Source organism: Citrus clementina, unplaced genomic scaffold, assembly GCF_000493195.1.
Source record: "Citrus clementina cultivar Clemenules unplaced genomic scaffold, Citrus_clementina_v1.0 scaffold_5, whole genome shotgun sequence".
Lineage (NCBI taxonomy): Eukaryota > Viridiplantae > Streptophyta > Magnoliopsida > Sapindales > Rutaceae > Citrus > Citrus x clementina.
The window spans coordinates 30,162,828-30,186,081 of NW_006262201.1; the positions used below are offsets into that span (position 1 = coordinate 30,162,828).

At 33.5% G+C, this 23,254-nt stretch overlaps 2 protein-coding genes across 3 annotated transcripts; both read right to left on the reverse strand.

The window, feature by feature from the left end:
• Window positions 1-2,494: 2,494 nt before the first annotated feature.
• On the reverse strand, window positions 2,495-7,529 carry LOC112098231 (zeta-carotene desaturase, chloroplastic/chromoplastic-like). Of its 2 annotated transcripts, XM_024183909.1 has the most exons (14): window positions 7,023-7,529; window positions 6,405-6,529; window positions 5,940-6,074; window positions 5,601-5,673; window positions 5,375-5,448; window positions 5,103-5,207; window positions 4,764-5,008; window positions 4,565-4,652; window positions 4,339-4,381; window positions 4,073-4,229; window positions 3,796-3,924; window positions 3,601-3,673; window positions 3,254-3,418; window positions 2,495-3,175 (listed from the first exon to the last, which is right to left on the reverse strand). In XM_024183909.1, exons 1-14 carry the CDS (start codon window positions 7,150-7,152, stop codon window positions 3,005-3,007), a joined length of 1,713 nt encoding a protein of 570 aa, XP_024039677.1. In that variant the 5' UTR covers window positions 7,153-7,529; the 3' UTR covers window positions 2,495-3,004. The 2 variants fall into 2 exon arrangements, with proteins under 2 accessions (XP_024039677.1, XP_024039678.1); XM_024183910.1 differs by lacking the exon at window positions 5,103-5,207.
• A 7,023-nt stretch (window positions 7,530-14,552) lies between these two features.
• Window positions 14,553-21,455, reverse strand: LOC18042606 (disease resistance protein At4g27190). The gene is made up of 4 exons (XM_024183902.1): window positions 19,065-21,455; window positions 18,089-18,178; window positions 17,163-17,588; window positions 14,553-16,764 (listed from the first exon to the last, which is right to left on the reverse strand). Exons 1-4 carry the CDS (start codon window positions 21,453-21,455, stop codon window positions 14,590-14,592), a joined length of 5,082 nt encoding a protein of 1,693 aa, XP_024039670.1. The 3' UTR covers window positions 14,553-14,589.
• Between the last annotated feature and the right edge of the window lie 1,799 nt (window positions 21,456-23,254).

Sequence of the window (23,254 nt, forward strand, 5' to 3'; positions counted from 1 at the left end):
ATTCTCATTTTTAGTGTGTCGAAAGTATATTCACAAGTTGTGTGCCCCTTGGAATGGGCACAGCTCACCGACTTGTAGCCTCTTTCTTCAGTTCACCACTCTAGTTGGACTCGCCAATGAGATTAAACATTAAATACATCTAAAATTATGTCGATTAATATATGCTCTTTTTATATATTTCCCCTAGCTTATTAATAATTTTATAGAATTATACAAAAATTGATATTTTGTAGCATATCATGTTTGTTTAGTGTTCCCGTGTACTCTATGTTTGATAATTTAATTAGCTAATAAGGACATGAATAATATTATTTCACTCACTATGTCATTGGTCAGAAAAAAAAAAAGGAAAGAAAAACTCAATTTGAGATGTTATACATTATTTTTTATTACTTCCCATTTCAGATGAATATTTATCATATATATTCTTAGTAACTTGTAACCCTTTCTGCTAAGGGTAAAATGTTTTTGTTACCCCTTATATTTATGAGATTGTCCTTATAGTAGTGATGCTGGCCCCATTTTCTAAGAGTACATTTGGAATTGAGATTGTGTAGTTGTAGCTTAAAAGTCACAATATTAAAATATTTGGTCAACACTAGCTATTGTAGTTTGGAAGCTATGTTGATATGATTTTTTATTTGTATAATAGAAAATCTATTATATCTTTAATAATTTTGTTAAAATTATTATTTAAACATTATATTTACTATATATTATTAATTTTTATTTTATAATTACTGTTTTTTTTCTACAGCAATTGTAGCTTTTAAGGTTAATCACCTCAATCCCAAACAAGATCTAAAACTGCTATCTCTATGTGTAAATTCCTTAAAAAAATCTTTTTTAATTAAAATTATTTAAATAATTGAAGATAAATTAATTTATTTTTTATTTGAATGAAAATTCAATTAAGCATTTAAATAAGCTATTCTCTCTTAACAAATTTTTTACGCCCATCTTGTTTCATAATTTATATTTGTATTTTAAATTTTAATCGAAAGTACGTTTTGAGAAACTTTTAAGAATTAAGAATTATGGAAACAAAAATTATGTAATAAGAAGAAAATAATTTAAATTCTTAAGATTTGTATGTATTTATAAATAAAAACTTGCAAGAAATACTCTTTTCAAGATAAGATTTAGTGAGAAAATTATTAAATTTTAATTTACGAATTAATATTTTATAAATTAAACTGGGGGTATCTTAAGGAATATAATTCAATTGAATTCAGAAAGAGTGTTTATAAGGATTTTTTAGGGGTGTTAAAAGCTCCACTTATTTACGCAAGGAATGGGAATTAGGGTATTGGGTAGGAGTGTTCGCGGATCGGACATCAATCCATATCCAATCCATGATTTTGTAGATTATGAATTTTCAATCAAATCCAATCTACGGATTGGTTAAACTCAATCCAAATCCAATTCATATATTTGTGGATCGGATGCGGATTTGACTCAATTCATATCCAATCCATCATTTTGCGGATTGATCTGCAGATTACAAATTTTTCATTTGGTCCAATCCACGAAATAATAAAATGAAAAAAAGTAATATAAAAATAATTTTACTACCAATCAAATTCAAAATTGAATAAGATTTAAATAAATAAATTATTTAAATAAAACTAAAAAAATGCATTAAAGTTAAAATACAACACACCGAAATTAATTGTTCAAATGAAGATAAAATAATACATTTAAAGTTTCAAAATATAATACATTAAAATTAATTGTTGAATTAAAATTATAATAATACATTTAAAGTATCAAATTATGACACATCAAAAAGAAAAATATTTGCTGCCAATTTGTATTTTGTACTTTAACTTGAACTAAATAAACATAATTGAAATGAATAACAAATAAAAAAATTTTATTGAATAAAAAAATTAACAAATAAAATAATTTTGTTTAATGACTGCTTGCACAGAGATCAAGAATCGTTGGAGAAGATGGCCGAAGGAGAAGTTTAAAGCTAGTAAGAATCGTTGGGTGTTGGTGGCTCTGTGCTTGCGACAGGGAAGGATAGGAAGTCAAGGGTTTTTTGTGTGCTTGTTACGGGAAAGTTTAAGAAGTCAAGGTTTTTTGTTTTCTAGTGGCTGCTTTGGTGAAGTGGCATTTAGGATAAATGTTTTGTTTGGTTTATAATTTTTTATTTTGTTTCAGAATTTTTACAACTTATCTTTGTATATTTTAATTATTTATGTTATTTTTGAATAATGGATAAGGTATCTTATGGTGTTAATATAAGTATGTAATTACATTTAACTTACTTATTTATTAGTAATGTCATATTTATAAATTTTTTAATTAAATAAATATTTTTTTAAAGATTGGCGAATTTTTACGGATTTACAAAAGTAAATCCATATCCAATCCACCGCTTGTGGATTTTTAAATTTTTAATCCAATTCAATCCACCAATCCACGGATAAGATTTTTACGAACCAAATTTTTACGGATCGGACGAATTGAGCTGATCGAACCGGATTCTGAACACCCCTACTATTGGGTTTCACTTTGTTTTACATGAATTTGGGAAAAATACACGGATAGACAAGGGAACAGTCATTGTTAAGCTGTGAAGCTTGTGGAAGATACCATTGCCTATTTGCAGCTTAAACTCCTGGAGCTTTGCTCATGCTTTCTCTTTCCCACTTTCTCATGGAACAGATGTATACATCATGAAATGAAAACAACAGCACAAATTGCTGTCTCGTAAGAGAAACAGTCATACATAGTAGGTTAGGCCTCATGTCCATTAACTTACTAATGAATTTTATGAAAATTGGCTATCTCATTGAAATTACATAGGTATTGGAAACCCTTACTCCAGCTGCATCATCTCATCAGTGAAAGCTGGATTTTCCATTTGTTCTTGAGATTCATATTAAGGCAGCAAATTGCTCATCCCATACTATCTATGTAATCCTGTAAAAGGGAAGGGCGTTTAGATGTGGAAAAACCTTACTCCTGCCGCTGCACCTCAAACAGATTGCGATCACACAAGACTTAGTTCATCATTAGTAGTAGTTGGAGCTTCCATTTGTTCTTGAGATTCAAAGGCAGCAAGCTGCTTCCTCAGTGCTACTAATTCTTCCCCGGCATTGCATATGTAGGCTGAGGCTTGTCTACCAGACAAAGTTGCTCCTTCCATACTATCTATGTAATCCTGTGAGAGTGAAACCATTTAGGAGACATATCTCTTTTTTTTCCCAATATTTGGGATGAAACAATGATATACAGTTACCTGTTTTGTATACGAGCCAGCAAGGAAGAAGTTCTTCACAGGTGTCTTTTGATCAGGTCTGAAGGGGTCTTTACCAGGTCCCTCACGGTACAAAGATTGCCCGATTTTGACAACAGATGACCAAATAACTTCTAAACCTTGGGATGATGGAAATAGAGCTAAAACCTAATAAAATGAACCATGAATGGATAATTTGTACTGATGTATGTTATCCAGAAAGTTGCATGACCTTTTGTGGTACTCAGGTCACTAAAAAAAACGTGAGATAAACATCTAGGATAAGAAAACCAAAAATAGTAACCTAATATGTATTATATGAATTGAAGGTGTCACTGAACGCTACCAACCTGCTTTGCCACTCTCCTTATGATTTCATCATTTGGTAAGGGCATGTAAGGATCGCCAGGCGTCAAAACACATCTGCAAGATAATATGGTTATAGTGAGAAACACAGAATACAAAGACACTTGGCAAAAGGAAGTCAACCAGATTCCATGCACAAAATGAAACTAAAAACGACAAGGATTAGAAATTTTTCTTACTGGAGTAATGAACCTTGCCCTTCTCTGTAGTAGTCTTCTGGTGAAGTGAGTGCTAGATCTGCAAAGCAAGAGAAATCTGCATCTGGAGTATACAAAAGGTTATCTAACCCCAGAGCTTGCCTCAATTGCCTACATGTTCAAAACAAGGATCTGTTAAAAAATGGAAATTTCTTCAATGCCTTAGTAAAGGGAAGTGAAGTGAAAGCTGATTTCTTAGGCCTTTAAAGAGCATCTTGTGTTTGAATTCCTGTAACCTCACAAAAGATTAGAGCATCACCTTGACCGTTCTAGGTCTTGCAACTCAGTAACCCAACCATTGTATCTAAGCTGCACTGTGACCACAGGAACTCCAACTAGCTCATAAATATTGTTGAAAATTTTCATTTCCCTCCACGATGATGGAAGCAATCTTTTAATTCCAGGGACATCACATGCTGCCATTAAATAAGAAGTTGAATAAAGAAAAATCGTTCAACTAAATGATTCAGGAGGAAAAAAAAAAAATTAGAAGTAGAAATAAATAAGGAAGATTTAACCATCAACCTGCAACATATGCATCAGCTTGCACAACCTTCTTGTCAGTGGCCTGAAATAGAATAAGAACTTGTAAGACACTAAGAATTAAAGAATAAACTCAAAGAAGCTGCTTCTAACAGACGATATAAACAACAAATTTACAAAGGTCATTGCATTAGCTCCATGCCTCCATCAGAGGGAATATTAATAGATGCGTAAAAAAATAATTAGAGCCATATGTGCAACAATTTACCTTAGACATGGCAAGTCCTCTGACATATGTTTCCCCGCTAGCAGATTTATCATAAAGTATCTCTCTGCACCCCCACCTAAGATGGAACCTGTTCTCACAAAAACAGATCCCAAGGTTGGGAAAATCAGTTCATCATAGGAGAAAACAAACAAGATTAACAAATCACTACAATGGTGTGAACCTGTAACTACAACTGTACCTGCCCCCTTTATCTGTGATATATTTTCTTATGGGCCCACTCAAATAAACATCCGGAGAACCCTTGAGCATCCGCAATAGGGAAGCCTCGGTCTTAGTCGCAAACAGTGCAAATATAGTAAGCATACAACGAGCACTGATGTTATCACAATCAATAAACCCAAGGGCATAAGCAACAGGATCCCACATTCTTTGAATACTCGTCCGTGTTCCACCCTTGGACAAAAACCAATCAGAGAAGCTTATCTGTAAGAAGAAATAAAGTTTTAGGTAAAATAACAACTTGCAGGAACAGGGATTGAAATTCAAACAAACAAGAAAATATGATGTCAATTCTTACACTATCCAAATCTCGTATGTCCTTCAAGGCTCCATCAGGATCAACAAGTGCCTTTACAACAGGACTCAGAGCAAGAGCAAGAGCATTTCTTGCTTTATCATAAGTCTGCACTTGAGCAATATACGAGGCAAAGTACATCAAAAGAGAATCCAGAATAGGCAAGAAGCTTCAACATGAAAAAAGGAGTACTGCCTCATCATACTGCTTTGCAATCACAGTACAAAAGATAACATCAACAAAATCAAAATGGAACATAAATCCATATGCACTACCTTAAGCTGATTTGTAGACAAAAATGCGCGAATCCCATGCAATGGAGCTCCAATCGGAAACCGGAAATCAAGTTCTGGAGTTGAAAATCAAAATCATGAACCAAATCAGAGTTATTATTGGATTAGACAATCCATAAACCAATATAAGGTGATGTCAAACCATCAAGCATAACTAACCACCAAGCACAATTATCAGTAGTTTTAAGTGATCAAGAAATAACTATACCACCAATTTCACCACCCTTATTTACAAATGTATGAGTATGATCCTTGACAAGTAAATTTTTGTCCGCACCGATCTGTAGACAACCATGAAAAACTATCAGATCATTAACACAGGTTCCATGTAAAGAGGATCTATGATTATGATCCATCATGTTATTTGAACAACATTTTCGGATTTTCTTACAACCCTAAGCTATAATCAGTTATCATCACTTTAAATGGTATGGTCAAGAGGAATGATAGTTCTTGTTTCAAGAATCCCAAATCATAATTCTTTTGCAAGGCTTTTGTGCTTTTACAATCATTCAAACACACATATCCACAAATAAGCAAGCTTTACCTTTTTCATCAATCGGAACAGATTATTGTAGCACCCAAAGAAAACGTGCAGGCCCATTTCAATATGGTTTCCACGCTTATCGACAAATGAACCCACTTTACCACCGATAAAAGACCTTGACTCATATATATCCACCTGGAAGAAAGGAAAAGGGGAAAAAATTCTTCTAATTTCTATTACGATCAACAAAATGAGAAAAACACATACTAATTCAAAATGAAATAAACTTTGTAAATTGAAATAATGCCTGCTCTTAAGAGAAATGATGGCTGCTGATATTTTTTCCAAACTGCTGATAAAAGCTTCTGCTATTTACTTTGAAAAAATTGAGGTTAAACCCATTTACTTGAAATTTTGAGTTTAGGCAAGAGGATGAATGGCAAAATTGAGACATTTTAGGGAAAAAGAAAGTACGTCAAGGGCCAATGTAAACATTCAAAAGATTGAAATCTAAATGAGCAAAACCTCATGGCCTTGATCCAACAATTCCACTGCTGTTGACATGCCCGCAAGCCCAGCTCCAATAATAGCCACTTTCAGCTTTGGTCCTCTATAATGTTCCGGTTCTGGCGGAAACAAACCCTTGGGAGCTGCCAGGTATACCATCCAATTATCCACAGCGATATTGGAAATATATATGTGTTTGAAAGTACTAAATTTCTAAACATGAAATGTCTTCCAAAAGAAAAACAAAGCAGAAATTGCATAAGCATTTCAATTCCCAATAAATTTCAAGAATACATAATACTCGGTCTGTTCTTCAATTCCTTTAATAAATTTCCACTAGAGGGCACGCAAGCCACTCAATAACACTCCAAAGCCAGATTTTCAAACGTTATCTTGATCTATAACTACAATCCATGAGCAATTCTCCCAAAAATTCAATCCAAAATTGTTCCAAGTACACTGCTAAATTCTCCATGAATTCCCTCAAAAATTTATAATCAGCAAACACTACGAACCAAAAAGAGCTGAAGAACCCAGCAATAAACACATAAGAATGCCACCAGAAACCAGAAAAGCCAAAAGATCAATACTTGGTACACAAACAAATCAAATAAAACAAAAAGAAGATAAATTTACCATTAACACTCATATCAGAAACATTAGCGTCCAAAGAAGCCCGTACACAGAATCTTCGACACTTCTCTTGAACCCGAGACCAACTAACACCAGTGACTGAAGTTGCAGGAAACAGAACTGAAGAACCCATATTGAAAATCCTGAGCTGAAATCAAGAAATTCAATCGGAACTCAATTCAGCTCAGCCCAGCTCTGCTCTCTTTTGCTTCGATAACAAAGTATTTTTCTTTGATATCAACAAAGATTCGTCGACATCAACAAAATTTAATTAAGAAACTAAAATAATACAAAAGGGTATCTTTAAGTATAAGAATCTAACAAGATGCTAAGGAAGAGAGTTTTGTCAGGGAACTGAACTGTTTTAGAGAGGTTGGCAAATGGCAAAGTGCTTCTTTGTTTTATTTTTTTCCTTTTTGTTATCACACAACATTTGCGCTCGTGGAGAGCACAAAATGTTGGTGACTTTGTCACTGACGATAATGGATGAAGTGACTAAACAAAGCAACACAAATTTTCCACGAGAGGGAGTGATAACCATAAGCAGTAATGTTTGATTTAATTTGATTTTAATTGGGTGATTAATTAATTTATTAGTTATGCATTTATTTAAAAGATACCCTTATCTTTGGACGGGGTTGAGGAGAGTCCACGATGGTGCGTTGTCACATATTTTTTGGGCCGACCATTTCTGGTTTCGGCTTATATGAGGCTTTTGTAATTTTATGCCGTTTTTAACCTTTTTTTTTTTTTTGGTTGCTAGATTATATCAAAGAAAAATAGAAAATGTGTAAAGAGATTTTTGACTTTTGTGCATGATTTTTTTTTTTTTATGTTGAAAAAAATCTGTTTGAAACTCGGAACCTCCTATGTCGACTTTAGAACGTCACAGTTTTGATATTTAGGGCCATAATATGAATTAGAAGTGGCAAAATAAATAAAAATTGAATCGTAAATGAATTTGGTCAAAATTTAATGGATTTAAATTCGATGTGATTATTAAATAAATTGTAATCTTATGATTTGGATTCAATTTATTTATTAAATAAATATCGTTTAATTCATTTATTGTACAAAACTAAACGGATCGAATCGTATCTAGTTTGGATTCATCTATAATTTATTTAATTAATTTATACATAATTAATAATAAATCAATCGAATATGGATCCGTTTATAATTCATTTACAAAAATTATAATTGATAAACAAAAAATCAAGCAAAAATAAACTTAAGAGTGGGACTATTGGCACCCCTCTAAATATCTCTTAACACCCCTTTAGTTATTTTACAATTTTAACCTTTATTAAAATTACATAATAAGACAATTTCTAATTAAACCCCTACTCAAAATCAAATAATTTTTTCCCCTTAAAAGTTCCTTATACGGCATGTTTTCATTTAAGAATTTTAAAATCTTTATACGGCATTTGGTATAAACTCTCTTTTCTTTCTTAAACCCTAATCTAAGAGTTTCAAATTGAGGAAAAAATAATCATGCAAAAAGATGAGGATGATAATAAAAAAGTAAGTTTGCTATTATTTTATTGTTTTAGAATTATAATGACAGGGAGAGTGTTGAACAATGTTCAACAAATATCCCCTTAATAAATGTCAACTATTTGGTTGATTATTGCTGAATAAATTACTATTGTTTGAGTTTTGTGTCTTGTATTAACTTATGTAATATCTGTACAATGATTGTGAAGGAGGAAAGTTCTACCATAGTTGTCATTCTTGATAATAAAGTAGATGTTATGGATTACACTGCTGCATTCACTACTGAAGAGGTATAATGTTAAATAAATCTTCTTACATATATTTTCTTTTCTTTGAATCGTTAACTAATATATTATTAAACAATGGGGTTTATACTAATAAATTTAAATTAAGGGTATTTTTGTCATTAAAGGGGTGTTAAAATAATTTTATAATATTTTTAAATATTTTAATGGAGTTAATAAGGAAAAGAGGTGTTGAGAGATATTTAGAGGGGTGCCAATAGTCCCACTCTAAAATAAAAACTTATAAAATGAACATCCTCCAAAATACAAATAAATCAATGAACTCAAACCCGAGTTCGATTCGTTTATTTAATTAATTGAATCAAATTCACCCAATGAATCAATTTTTTCAAACTCAAACTCATTTAATTTGAATCGAATTGAATAAACGAATCTTGATCCGAATCATCAACCCCTAAATATGATGTATCCACTTGAAAAACAAATATAAAAATCTTCTCCAACTGACATATATGAGTTCCAAACTGTGTGGGGAAAAAGGTGGCCAGCCACGCAGTTATACGAATTTTAATCTCTCTTTTCTTGTGTCACCGGAGGCATTGGCTGGATGGCCAAAGATTAGGGTTCAAGTCTACAATAGAGAATCTAAAATTTTCCTCTTTGAATGTTCCTAAATGTTTAGCACAGTTTTTCAATTTATACTTGATAGGTCCAACCCTATATGCTATAATATTTCTCTTTTTTTTTTTTTTTTACAAGCCAATCTTAATTTAGAAGTGAATCATAATAATGGGTTTGTAAAGAAATGAAATTTTTGGTAATTAGCCAACAAAAAGGATAAAAATGGATTAAGCGAAAGAAGCTAATACTCAAAAGTAAGTCGAGTACTTGGCTATCAAATTAATGTTCTTGCTCATTAATGCAACATTGGTCTATCAGAGAAGTTCAGGGGCACAAAAGAGATGAGAGATCCACAATTTTTTTTTGAAGAAAATATTTTACATAAACTTAATTATATGGCATAAAATGATTGGCTGAAATAAAACTCAAAAATAATCTTTTTTTTTTAAATTTATATTTACATACGGTGTCATTTATGTTTACATAAATTTTCATATGTACCCAAATTAAGCATTAAATACACAGACACTATGTTAAGGCACATGTATAATTAATCTTAATAATTTCTGATAGTATCCTCTATCTAAGACGAGCAACGCCACTCATTATAATTTATCACCAAATATAGTGAAACTATTTGTTTTCATGAATAACTAGTAAAAATTATTTCGTTTGTAAGAGAAATACTCCGATTGCTTTTCACTGTTGTAATAGTTTAGTTATCATCAAGTGATAAAATAGTGGTCGACTCACCAACAAACTCCACATCAAGACACTTAAAGTCTGCAAAGCAAGTCTTCTGAAAATAGACATTTATTAGTTACTATATGCTTCGCATCTACTATCAATTGTTCCAAATTGGGGAATATCTGGGTGATCAATTAAAAAAAAAATTGTAAAATGATCAGTTGATGTCCTTTGTAATAATTTCACAAAATTAGTACTGTACTTTTTGGAGAAAATTTATGAATTACAAGCTACTACTAGCTGATACAATACATTTATCCAATAAATTTTACCTTTTAGAAAATAATAACAATACACCTAACATGCAGAAAGTTTGAAAATTAAATAGAAAATTTTAAGTTACCGCGCGCTAGCTTGGACAATACATTTTATTCGATAAATCTTAATCTTTTGCAAAATAATAATAATGAAACACCTAACATGCATGCAGAATAATCGTGAATGAACATTATGTAAGAGAGTTAGTTGCTGACAATTTGACTTTTAGTAAGCAACCAAGTGATGAAGGCAATGGCAAAATAACTCTAAGCAGTCACATACATAAGAATTGAAAAATTAATTATAAAATTCTTGAAGGTACCTTTTCTATCAAGATATTAGTTATTTTTTTTATATTCACTATAAATTCAGGACGTCGATATATCCATAATTCTTTGAAGGATGGAAATTCAAGAATATCTACATCCCCTATGAGAAAGCTTGTGAACTTTTCATGATCATACATCTTCAGATATTGTAACTGAGGAAACATTACAATATATTCTTCCTTTCTTCTTGGATGTTTGTAACTATTAACTTGGTTTCGAACAAAGCGTTGGAGTATTCTATCTTAATGCGTAGGAGTCGAACAAAGCTGCTAACCATAGAAGATAAAAAATAGACATCTTAAATCCATACATTCGCAACATTTATTGAAATCTTAAGTCATCTTAAGTCAAGTCCGTTAAATTCTGAATACCACAAGACATGACTACAACTTGGTTTTGCCAAATCCTCTCAACATTTATTGAACACAACTCTTAAGTTCTCCAACTTTGGCAACACAACCTGTTCGATCAAAAAATTAAATTCCTGCTAACTACAAGTAATAATCGTTTCTGCTCATGGACAAATCAATAAAATGAATTTCTTTCGCTTGTTATGGTTCTCTTTAGTCTTTCATACAAACAAGCATCAGTCAAGTTTTCCAAATTTTTCCTTACTAATTTGACATGTACTCTAAAAACATAGACTAAAGAAAATGACAAATCAAAGAAGTGAATTAATTTATTAGTCAAAATATATTTTAATTTAGTATTTCCTAACAGTTGTTGTTGTTGTTATTATTATTATTGTTTTTTTCACTTAGTGTGTGAAGAGTGAAGAGTACTTTTTCTGTTCTTTAAGAACGTATTTGTTATGCCCTACAACACTTAGCATGGAAAACTTAGATTAATTTTGGAATATAATTATCAATTACTCTTGCCATATTTGCTAACAAACAAAAATACCAAAGAAAAAAAAAGCACAAAAAAAAAAGAATTAAAAAGACCAATATTGGGTTATTAATAGCCAACCTTGTCAATGAAAAGTGTATCAGAAATATCAACGTTGTCCTCCAAAATGACTATGACTTTGTTCGACTGCATATCATTTGCTGATTCCCCTGGTCTCTATTGACATTAAAGGCTTCTTGATTTTAGAGTATAAACTTAATTGTGAGTACAATCTTAATTCAAAGTGACACAAGGTCTTCAAAATTGTGAGTACAACCTTAATCTTAATTCAGTTTAGCACTAGAATCAAATTCAATATTTTAGATTCCATAACTGAGATTTTTTAACAAAAGTATAACAGAGTTAATTTAGAGTTAAAAGTTAAATATGAAAAATTAAACTTGTTGTCAATATGAATTAAATAAATGGGTTCAACTATGGTGCCCCTCTAGCACCATACCCCATATGTTGTCGTATTCTTATTAATTAATAGTAATCATTAGATTTAACATAAAAGTAGCTCAATGGCTTTGATGAACTTACTAGGTTATTGACAGTCCTTGCTGTTTGCATCCGAATTAAAAATGGTAATGTTTCAATATTTTGACTCATAAGTCTAAATTGTTTAAAATTTTTTAACTGAAGTGCATTGACATAGTTTGACTATTAAATAACTTATTTTTAAATTTGCATTAATACACATTATTACTTACTACACACCAAATAAATTGGTATTTGCTGCTACTCCACTCAATATTTGGAAAAATCATTAGTCCATCCTCGCTCGTTACTTTTTTATTAATTTAATCTTGACGCTTTGACCATATAAAAATATAATTGTACCATTAGTTTATATGATTAAATGATTGAAAAAATCCATTTTAGTTAAAAGACACTTTGTTAGTTTGTAGAGGGATGCTTTGATGCACGCCATCACGCATCTTGTGGTGCGCAATGAGACGCATGTCATTATCTCATTGGTAATGGTGGGGCTGTGTGGCCCATATTACAACCTTACAAATAAAATCATGACACATATGCCGTCGCACACTGTAAGATGTGCGACAACGCGTATCGGTTCATAATTATAAATCATGGAGAATTTAATGTTAATTGAAGGTAAAATTTAAGAAATGCAAATCTTTAAGTGTATTTCTTCCCTCAGAAGAAGAGTTTTAATGGAAGATGAAGCGATATGAAATATCTTTTAATCTAGAACATGACCGATCTACTTCAAGCCCAATTTTTTTTTTTTTTTAAATATCTTTTAATATTTAACAAAGGAATAAATTTTTAAATTTTTTAGTAGCCTTTTAGATTATTGGGCCTTGAAGATTTTGTCATAAATTAGTTCATTTAATCTTAAAAATTAAATGAAACGGGGCGGTAGGTGTAAAATTTTTGTTAAAAGAATATTTTATTTAAGCATTTAATTGAAATCTCACTCCCAATAAATAATGAATTAATTGGTCTTTGGTTATTTAGATAATTTCACACAAATACACACACACACACATATAGTTCTTTTCTAGTGCGGAAGTTTTTATTTTTTTTCATACGAGCACGCTTTTAAGTCATGCAATTTAAAAGAATTAATTTTTAATGCTATTAAACCACGTGGCTTTATAATTCATTAAAAGATAAGTATGTTAAAACCCACGGCTTAGAGCGTATCCACAATAAAAAAAATGAACGCATCTGTATCTGAGAATGATGAATATATATATATATAGCTTTGGAGGCCCCCTCAGATTTCCTTATTAAAACCCTATCCTAAATATACCTTACAAAAAATATTAAAAAGTTATAAAAAATGCAATGGCACAAAAATAATTCCAAAAACTGCCCTCCGTTCCTTTAATCATTCTTTTCTTTCTAATAAATTCGTGAGGGCTAGGATTTGTACCTCCACCTCTTACCCTCGGATAAGAGGTGGGCGCGCGCGTGTGCGCGCATGCGCTCCTGTGTGTGCGAGTGCGTGTGTGGAGTAATAAGTTTCACAAAATTATCCAATCCAAGAACTTAGATTTTTTTAGAGCCCAAAGAGCAGTTACGCCATACGGTGTGACAATGTGGAGTAACAATTTTCACAAAATTTAAGAAAGTCTAGAATCTTAAGATCGAAGAAGCACTCCATCATATATACTCCAATAAATTCTTATCACCACATCCTTTTTATTTCGAGTCTATATAGTAAGGATTGTATATAATTAATGCAAAATAATATAACATCTAATAATTTTTTTTTAGTTTTTAGTTCATGCTTATAACAATGTTCTAAATTAATAGATGAAAGAAATATATTAGTTTTTAAAATCAATTTTTATTTCTTATATTCTAATTCATATTTTATATAAAAAATCGCTGGAAAGAAATTAATTTTTTTTCAAAAAAAAAATGTAATGGTTATCATTCATGTATGTTGAATTTCTAGTGCAATGACGCTAATAATGTTCGAATACTACTTCAATGAATTTTACTACTAAAATACTAAATTATCTTTGTGAAAAAAGATTGCATGACTAGAATGATTATAAGCTCATTTGATGGCTAGTTTCCTCATTATAACAACCGAAACACTCTAACAATCCAATATATATAATACAAGGCACCCAGGCACAAGCATGATTATTGATTCACACCACACATGCATCTCAACTTAAAAATGGTACTTGAAAAGTCTTTGGGGTGCCTACAAATTGAAATTTGGTAACACAATTAATGCTAAGAAATGAATCTGGCTACCGTATATCCTGCAACGACATGGATAGGGGACTGTTCCACCATTCAACCTGAAATTATCAAGTGAAAGAAACAAGATCATGAGTGTTGTTTGACAATCTGAAAGCCGGTTCGAAGTAATAATAATAATGATAATAATTAATAGACCTTACCATTAGTCATCGCATCATTGTCTTGTGAATCTCCCTCCTCATCCTTAATCCTCATTCCCTGCATACGGGAAACCGGCAGCTTACTGTATCATCGTCTTCTTCCAACCACACGACCACGCCAGTATGTCTCAAGAATCTTTACTGACTTCTCATGGATCTCGTTGCTGTCATGACTTTGTAGATTTTCTATCTTTTCTAATCCCTCAGCCTTCTCTACCAACTGGGCATGTTGATTAACATTTCCAATGGCAGTACCCATATTCTTTTCAGCTTCCCCAACCTCCAAAATGTTCTCTAATCCTGTTAGGCAAACAGTGACAATCCCTGGATCAGGGCATAGGAGGAGATCACACAATGGTTTTATACACCCCGTTCTCACAAGGTACTTGATTTGCTCATGAGTACCACCCGAGCTAGCATTCGAAATTGCCCAAGCAGCCTCCTTCTTTATATAAAATTCAGCGTTTTGAAGCAGATTGACAAGGGGACCAATTAAGCCAGCATTAATTACCGCCTGAATCTGTTCCCTGTTTCCAGCTGTGATATTTGAAATAACCCAGCATACTTCCTTCTTGATGCTCTCTTTTCGATTATTGACCAACATGTCCAAAAAGTATGGCAGTGCACCACAGTTAATTATACCCTGAGTCTGGAAATCGTCCCCCGTCGCAATATTTCCAACCGTCCGCAGGGCAGGAGTGAGCACTGAGGGTGATGGATGACCAAGGAGCGTAACAAGTTGTGGACAGACACCTGCCTCGATCACAGCTTGAATTTTGTCATTCGTACCATCAGCAAGATACGCGAGTGCCCAGCAGGCATCAGTCAAGACCTTTTCATCGTTTGAACGAATAAGCTGTGCAAGCACCGGAAGAGCTGGCCTTATTTGATTAAATGGTGGCTGTGGCTTGCCCCTGCAGAAATTAGACAATGTCCATGTGGCAGTTCTTAGCATTGAAAGCTTAGCATGCTCATTTAACTCTGCCAGCAATGGAATCAAAGCCCCTTGACTAAGCACAAGATCACGGAATCTAGGCGAGTCACCAGCAACATTTCCCAATGCCCAAACAGCCTGCTCGCGGACATCATCACTTGGAGAAGCAAGTAGCTTCACAAATATTGGAACAGCACCGTGGTCGATCACTACCTTAGTATTCTCCGAAGTTCCAGAAGCAATGTTTGTAAGAGCGCAAGCAGCCTCAAACTGCAGTTGCGGATGGTCTTCCCTCATAAGAAACTCAACAAAGCGCGGGACAACGCCAGATTGTATGACTTTCTCAATTGGTGAATTCCTGCCAAATGAAAGCAGCCTTCGGAACAGAGTAGTTGCTTGCAGCTGCAACTTCTTGTCATCTGACCAAACCCCAGCAACCATCGCGGGCAAAATTTCCGACTCAGTATGGAGATTGAGAGTTGCGGCAGGAGTAGAAATTGGAAACTGCTGGGATTGAAGAAATTCACCTGTCTTCTTGAGATATAGGTATTTTATGCTTGTATTAAGGTCGTGCACCCAAATCCAATGTTCTCCATCCGAAATGCTCAGGTGTACTTTGTGTAACATGGGTGTGCTCAATTCTCCTCCAGAGAAAATCTTCATACTGGGGCAATCGTCCAACAGTAATCTTTTCAAAGATGGGAATTTGAAGGCACAATTGCCAGTGCTGAAGCTTGTCAGATTTTGCATTTTTAAAAGCTTCAACTCCCTCAATTCACTGAAAGCAACAACCTCATCTTTTGCGGCATCTTCTGCCAGTACAATTTCTGCTATCGTAACGCATGATTCTATTGTCATTTCTCTGAGTCTCACCAGAGTCTTAGCTATTGAGGATGTTAATAGGTTTTTCAATCCATTGCAATACGATATCTCCAAAGTTGCAAGATTCTGAAAGGAAGTCGAGGATGGCACTAGATTGATCAAATGGTGACACGACTTTACACGTAGAATAAGCAAGTTGTTCAAAATGGAGGACTCTTGTTTCCAAATGTGCTTCAGATCACAACACTTGTTTACTTCTCTTATGATTACCTCCATCCCATTTTCAACCTTTTCTTTTGACAACCAAGCGTCAGATCCTTCTATTTGGAGGACTCTCATGGTGTGAAGTCTTTGGAGGAAATCATCAAGTGATAAAATAGTAGTTGACTCATCAACAAACTCCACATCAAGACATTTAAGTTTGCAAAGTAAGTCTTCTGAAAATACACTTTTGTTTGTTACTATATGCTTTGCATCAACTATCAATTCTTCTAAATTGGAGAAAACCTGGGCAATCAATCCGTACGGAGAAAAAAAAAAAAAAAACAAGATGGATCAGTTTATGTTCACTCCAACCAAGTCACAAAATTAATACAATACACTTTGAAGGAAATTTAACAAAACAGAAGGGAATTGTAGGTTGCAACTAGCTTATGCAATATATTTGTTCAATAAATTTTACCTTATACAAATTAATAATAATAATACACCTAACATGCAGAATAATTAAAATTATGAATGAATGTTGTGTACTAATCTAAGAGTTACGTTGCTGAGAATTTGACTTTTAGGAAGAAACCATGTGATGAAGACAATGGGCAATTTAACTCTGAGCTATATAACATATATTTTCACCGTACGTGCATAAGAATTTGAAAAATTGATTATAAAATTCTTGTACGTACCTTTTTTGTCAAGATATTAGTACATCTCACCATGAATTCAGGACATTTAGATATCTGTAATTCTTTCAAGGATGGAAATTCAAGAACATCTAAATCTCCTGTGCAGAAGCTTGTGAGGTTTTCAAGATCATACATCTTCAGATATTGTAACTGAGGAAATATTACAATATTATTCTTCCTTTCTTCTTGGTTGTCCATGGCTATTAACTCTTCCAAGACGCGACATTTTTCTATCTCAACGCGCTGGAGTCGAACAAAGCTGCTAACTATAGAAGGTGAAAATAGACATCTTAAATTTACACAGTTGTATAGGGTCAAGTGCATTAAATTCTGAATACCACAAGACATGCCTGCAACTTGGTTTTGCCAAATCCTTTCAACGTTTATTGAATGCAACTCCAAGTTCTCCAAATTTGGTAATGTAACCTACTCGGTCAAAAAAATTAACTTGTTAATTACAAGTAACAATCATTTCTGTTGATAGACAAATCAATAAAATTACTCTTTCTCTTGTCAAAGTTCTTTTCAGTCTTTCGTACAAACAACCGTTAATCAAGTATTCCAAATTATTCCTCACTAAATCGATATATGTATTCTAAAGACATATATATTAAAGAAAATGACAAGTCATAGTATGAATGAATTTATTGGCCAAAGTTTTTTTATTTAATTACAACATGTTTAGTATTTCGTAACATGATGTTGTTGTTGTTGTTATTATTATTAATTCTTTTGTTGCGTCAAGTACCTTTTCTTTTCTTTGAGAATGTATTTGTTACACCCTACAACACTTTGAAGAAAACTTCTGAATAATTGTGAAATATAATTATTAATCACTCTTGTCATATTTGCTGACAAACTGGAATATACCAAACAAAAAAAGTTTATAGAGAATTATTAAATCCATTGGGTTATTAATAACTGACCTTCTCAATGAAAAGTGTATTAGAACTTTTGACATTGTCCTCCAAGATGATTTCATGGGACCGCATATCATTTGCTGATTCTTCTTGTCTCTGTTGACATTGAAGGTGTCTCAATTTTAGGCATAAACTTAATTGTGAGCACAATCTTAAAGGATAGACAGAAGATCTTTAAAACTTAGTCCAATTAGTTTAGCATTAGATTCAAATTTGATGTTTTGGATTCCATAATTCAGATTTTTTAATAAAAATTTAATAGAGTTAATTTTAAAATAAAAATTAAATATGAAAAATTAAACCTCTAACTATGGATTTAAATTAGATAAATAATAAATATTCTCTTAATAATTTTTTCAAGGTAAGGGAATGGGTAAAGCCTGAATTTATTTATTTTTAATTATTCTGTTACTTTCCTTAAGATTCAGACTGAGGTGGTTACGTAAACACAACTATTTGAAAACTACTTGGCCATGCTCTTTAATATGACATTGTAAGAGTGCTGAGAATATATAAGACCATTAATTTCACATTTTTTAATATTAATTTTAGATATAGATATCTTTTTATTGAGAGAAAAGAGAAGAAGGATATTATAAAGCATGAAGCTCATGCAGTACAAGGGCTATAATGTTATTTTTAGGGAGGTAGATTCTGAAGCTAAAAGATTAAAATGGTATGATTGTGAAGCTAAAAAATTAAAATATTAATTAAATTGCGAACATTAAAGATTTTTGCAAAATTGTTTACTTTGAAAATGAGGATGATGTAATATTTGAAGACTTTTCAAAGTTAATTACTAGTAAATACTGTGATGCACTAGAAATTTCTAGCTTTAGCCTAACGTACGTACGTACAGACAGACAGACGGACACAAACACAGACACACAGACACACAGACACACTCACACATACATCTACGCACACACACACACCAAAAGAATCCTCTCATATCAATTATTTAAATTAGGAATGATCATACCTTTGACTCTGCCGGATTGAGGGTGAGGTGGGAACCCCTGATATAGAGATGCTTGAGTTGTGAAGGACCCACTTTGTCTAATTCATTAACGAAATAATTGACATCTCGCTCTTCCAAATCAGATAACCAAAGATCTTCAATTCCCTGCAGTTTCAGGATCAGCCCATCCTTCAACCGAATCTTGGAATCCAGATCGATTTTGAATTCTCTACACCAGATGTCGGCGTACTCCCATCCCCAAACACCTCCAATAAGTATTTTGTACCTTTCCAGCTTCTCCAAGAACAAGCCTCTCGGAAGAGTGTTGACATCTTGGATTTGTAATTCTAAAGAGATCAAATGCTTCAACTCATGCAGGCTAGCATTCTTGACCCCTTCCACCTCCACCTCCCATTTGTCAAAGCTTCTAGGACCCATATATAGTTCTTCTAAATGGGATAACTTTGATAAAACGTTTGGTGGGATAATTTCTAGTTCCCTACAATCTCTCAGATCAAGCAACCTTAGCAAAGTCAATTCACCTACTTCTACAGGCAACCTCTTAATATCAGAACCTCGTAGGCAAAGAACCTCTAGTTTCTTCAAGTCTCTAATAACAGTTATATCAAGCAATTTGCAATTATACAAACTCAGGGTTTGAAGGTTTGACAGGAGACCAAGTGATGAAGGCAGTGACAGTAGATTCATGTAACTGAAATTTATAACTCTGACCTGTATCATCCTCTCGAAAAATTTGTTTGGAATTGTTAATGATGAAGATTCCTTATCAGCACATATATAAAGAAGTTCGAGTTGAGGACATTCCACTGCTTCAGGAAGCAAATTAGTCTTGACATCATGTAAGACTATTGAAGTGTATAGCTTTGTTGCACTTTCGTCCGACCATTCCCTGCAACCACTAACCTGCTCTTCTGTCGCCGAAAAAACATTTTGTTCAGTAGATGCAATTGAAATGGCAACATCGCGAACGACGTCATGCATGGAAAACAACCCTTTCTTCTGGCTTATATGGTCGAGCAACATGCAACAAGCTTTGAGTTTGTGCACCAATGCGTGTGCTCGAGCTCGTGCTACTTGCATCTTATTCACACCTTGAAATAAACCCATTCCCATACCATACATTAACAAATCATCAATGGATGCTATCGCTGTATATCCTATTAGCAAAAAGATGTTCTTGAGCTCCTCCCCAGCCAATTTGTCGTAACTCAACTTTATGGCTTTATATGCAGTTGGCTGTACATTCATACGATTCGTTGAGGAAGGCCTTCTTAGCTGTTCCAATGCATCCTTCCAATCAAATAGGCTATTATTGTCCCTTAGTGCCGTTGCTACAGTCACAATGGCAACAGGCAAACCTGCACATTCCTTTGCCACATCCCTTGCTACCTCTTTCAATTCATTACCTTCAACATAATCACCTGCCATCTTCTTGAATAGACTCCAAGCTTCTTCTTCTTTTAAAAAGCTAACTGAGAAATTTTTTTGAGAATCCATCTTCGTTGACAATGTATCTAGACTTCTTGCCGTCAACAGCACTTTACATCCCCTGTGATCATCTCCATGAGGAATTCCCGCCGCCTTCAAATCAAGATTTCCCCAAATATTATCCAATATTACAAGGATCCTCTTCTCTTTCTTCAGTCGATCATGAAGCCTTCTTGCCCGACCCGATTCACTCTCCTCATCAAATTTGAGACCTAATTTATCTCCGATTTCTCTTTGGATCTTTCTTATGTCTTGACTCTCAGACACCTCAGAAAAAACCACCTGATCGAAGAGCTTGTCATTCTCTGCTCTCCTAGCAACTTCTTTAGCTAGCGTCGTCTTTCCGATGCCGCCGATTCCATAAATCCCGAGCGTGTTAACATCCCCATTTTTTAGTGCATCAGTTATTTCATTCAGAATGGACATTCTTGATTCAAAGGCCTCGTAGTCTTTGTTAGGCATAAGCAAGTTATCCCCCGGAATGATACTGTAAGAAATATTATCAAATCTTCCAGCTTCCCGGACTTTGACAATAGCCTCCATCAGCCTCACTGCTTCCTTGCTAAGTTGACAGCGGGTCTTCAAATTAGGACACAACCCCTTGAAACAATGCTTATTTGCAGTGGCTTCATCGTTTGTAAATTCATCTGCATCTTCAATGACATTGTTGGCCCTTGCAAGCCAATTCTCAACGTTCTCTTCAATCTCTTCCCCTTTTCTTTCAGCCTCATCAACCTTACGCTCTGTATTCACCCTCTCAGACTTCAGATTCTCAACTTCAGTCTTTAGATTCTGTGAGATGCTAGTGTACTCACTGTCACGCAAATTGCTAATTTGGCGATATGCAGGAGGAGCCAAGCACTTTACAACTTCTGCAACAATATCGATAATGATTTCTGCCATTCTGTTGAAGCCTTTTCCTTTCTCTCTCGCTCTCTGTATAGAACTTGGGAAAAACAATTGACTCGATAGGAAGCAAACTGAGTGATCGCACACGAGTGACTATGAAATAATGGGGCAGAGTATAGATGGAGAACACGGAACAGAAAGAGCAGGTACCGAATAAAACAGAGAGAGCAGCAGGACAAGTGTATAGATGGAGAACACAGAACAGAGCAAAATCAAATAACAAGGTTAAAGATTACAACAAACAGAGGACAAGTGTTGTTGAGATCAGAAGATTGAAGATTCAAAAGAGTTGATGGAAGCAGCGGAACAACAAAACAACAATGAACATAATAAACAGAAGCAAAGTGTGTCTCTGATTTAAAAATGGGTGTAATAAGGAAAGGGTTTGTTGGATAATGGTTGCGGTCTTCTTCTACTTTTTACGGTGGCAGGCAACAGAGATTACGGATGAGATTAAAAATTCAAAGGAGTTGATGGCAGAAAGCTGAATAACAAACAAGAAAACAGACAGTGAGCACAATAATCAGGAGCAAAATATATTTGAACGGAAAGGATTTTGTTGATCGCAATAGATGAATGACTGGTATTGAGCGACAATGGTTTGCGAAAAGTTTTAAGAATGACACTCCACAAATTCAACAAGTCAAGAAAGGAACAAAAGTTGAAAGTGACCCATTTTATTTTTGAAGTGCATGCTATGCCGTAAAGCCAAAGTTCCTTGGCTAATTTAATTTAGAATTGAAGAGAAAGAATGAGTAAATAAAGATAAACGATGAGAAGGTGATAGCTTTAATTACGATCATTTGTTATGCTAGTAATGATAGACCAAGTATAAATGTTGAAAGACAGAACAGAATATTTGTGATGTTAGTTGGTACCAAAAATCCTGAAAACCTGAGTAGTTAAAAACAAAATTAAATATTAAAATCTACAGAGGAGAATAATAGTTTGCTAAAAGTTCAAGGAGTATCATTCCTTTCCGCTCATTGAAGAAAATCCAGGAACAATAATGCTGATTCCACCATGTATAATTTAATGTTAATTAAAGTTAAAGCCATCATATTCGTAAATATGCTTCGATTGAAGCTGTTGTGCGGAATATACATACAACACGCATCGGTGAAGTTGTCTTGTCCAAACGCGAGTCTTTAAATGTCCATTGCTTCCCTCTGAGGAAAAGTAAGCGTGGAAGATGAAGCAGGCTAATATGCTAAAACCGTGTTTGTATTGTGGGTCGATTTCTTGCAAGCATTTCTTAGTCAAAAAGCTTTGTATATATCTATAATATTTATACGCGGGGGAGGACGTGGAAACTCTGTTTGGTCAACTGATCAACACAGCTGCATGAATTGCTGATGAATGAACCATTTATGGTTGGTTTTAACCAAATCAAAATAATAGAAAAAGGTCTATATAGGAATAAGACTATGGCCCTGTCGGTCAAACACTAGTTTTGTAGTTTAGAAGTTAAGTTGATTTGATCAACCACTTCTATGATGAGAAACACATAACATATTTATTATTTTTGTTAAAATTATTACTTAGAAATTATATTTTACTACATACTATTAACTTTTATTTTATAGTTACAGCAACTGCAACTTTAAAGTTATAGTACTTCAGTAAAATAATAGGATATAAACCGGTCGTAGAGGAGGATGGTTTTTCGTGTCTTTTGGGCATTTCATCCAATGCTTGATATGATAAGAATCAAGCAATATTGATGGAATCAAAACAATTAATCAAATGATTAATTGTCTCTATCTTAATTAGTTATTAAGATAGATTGATTG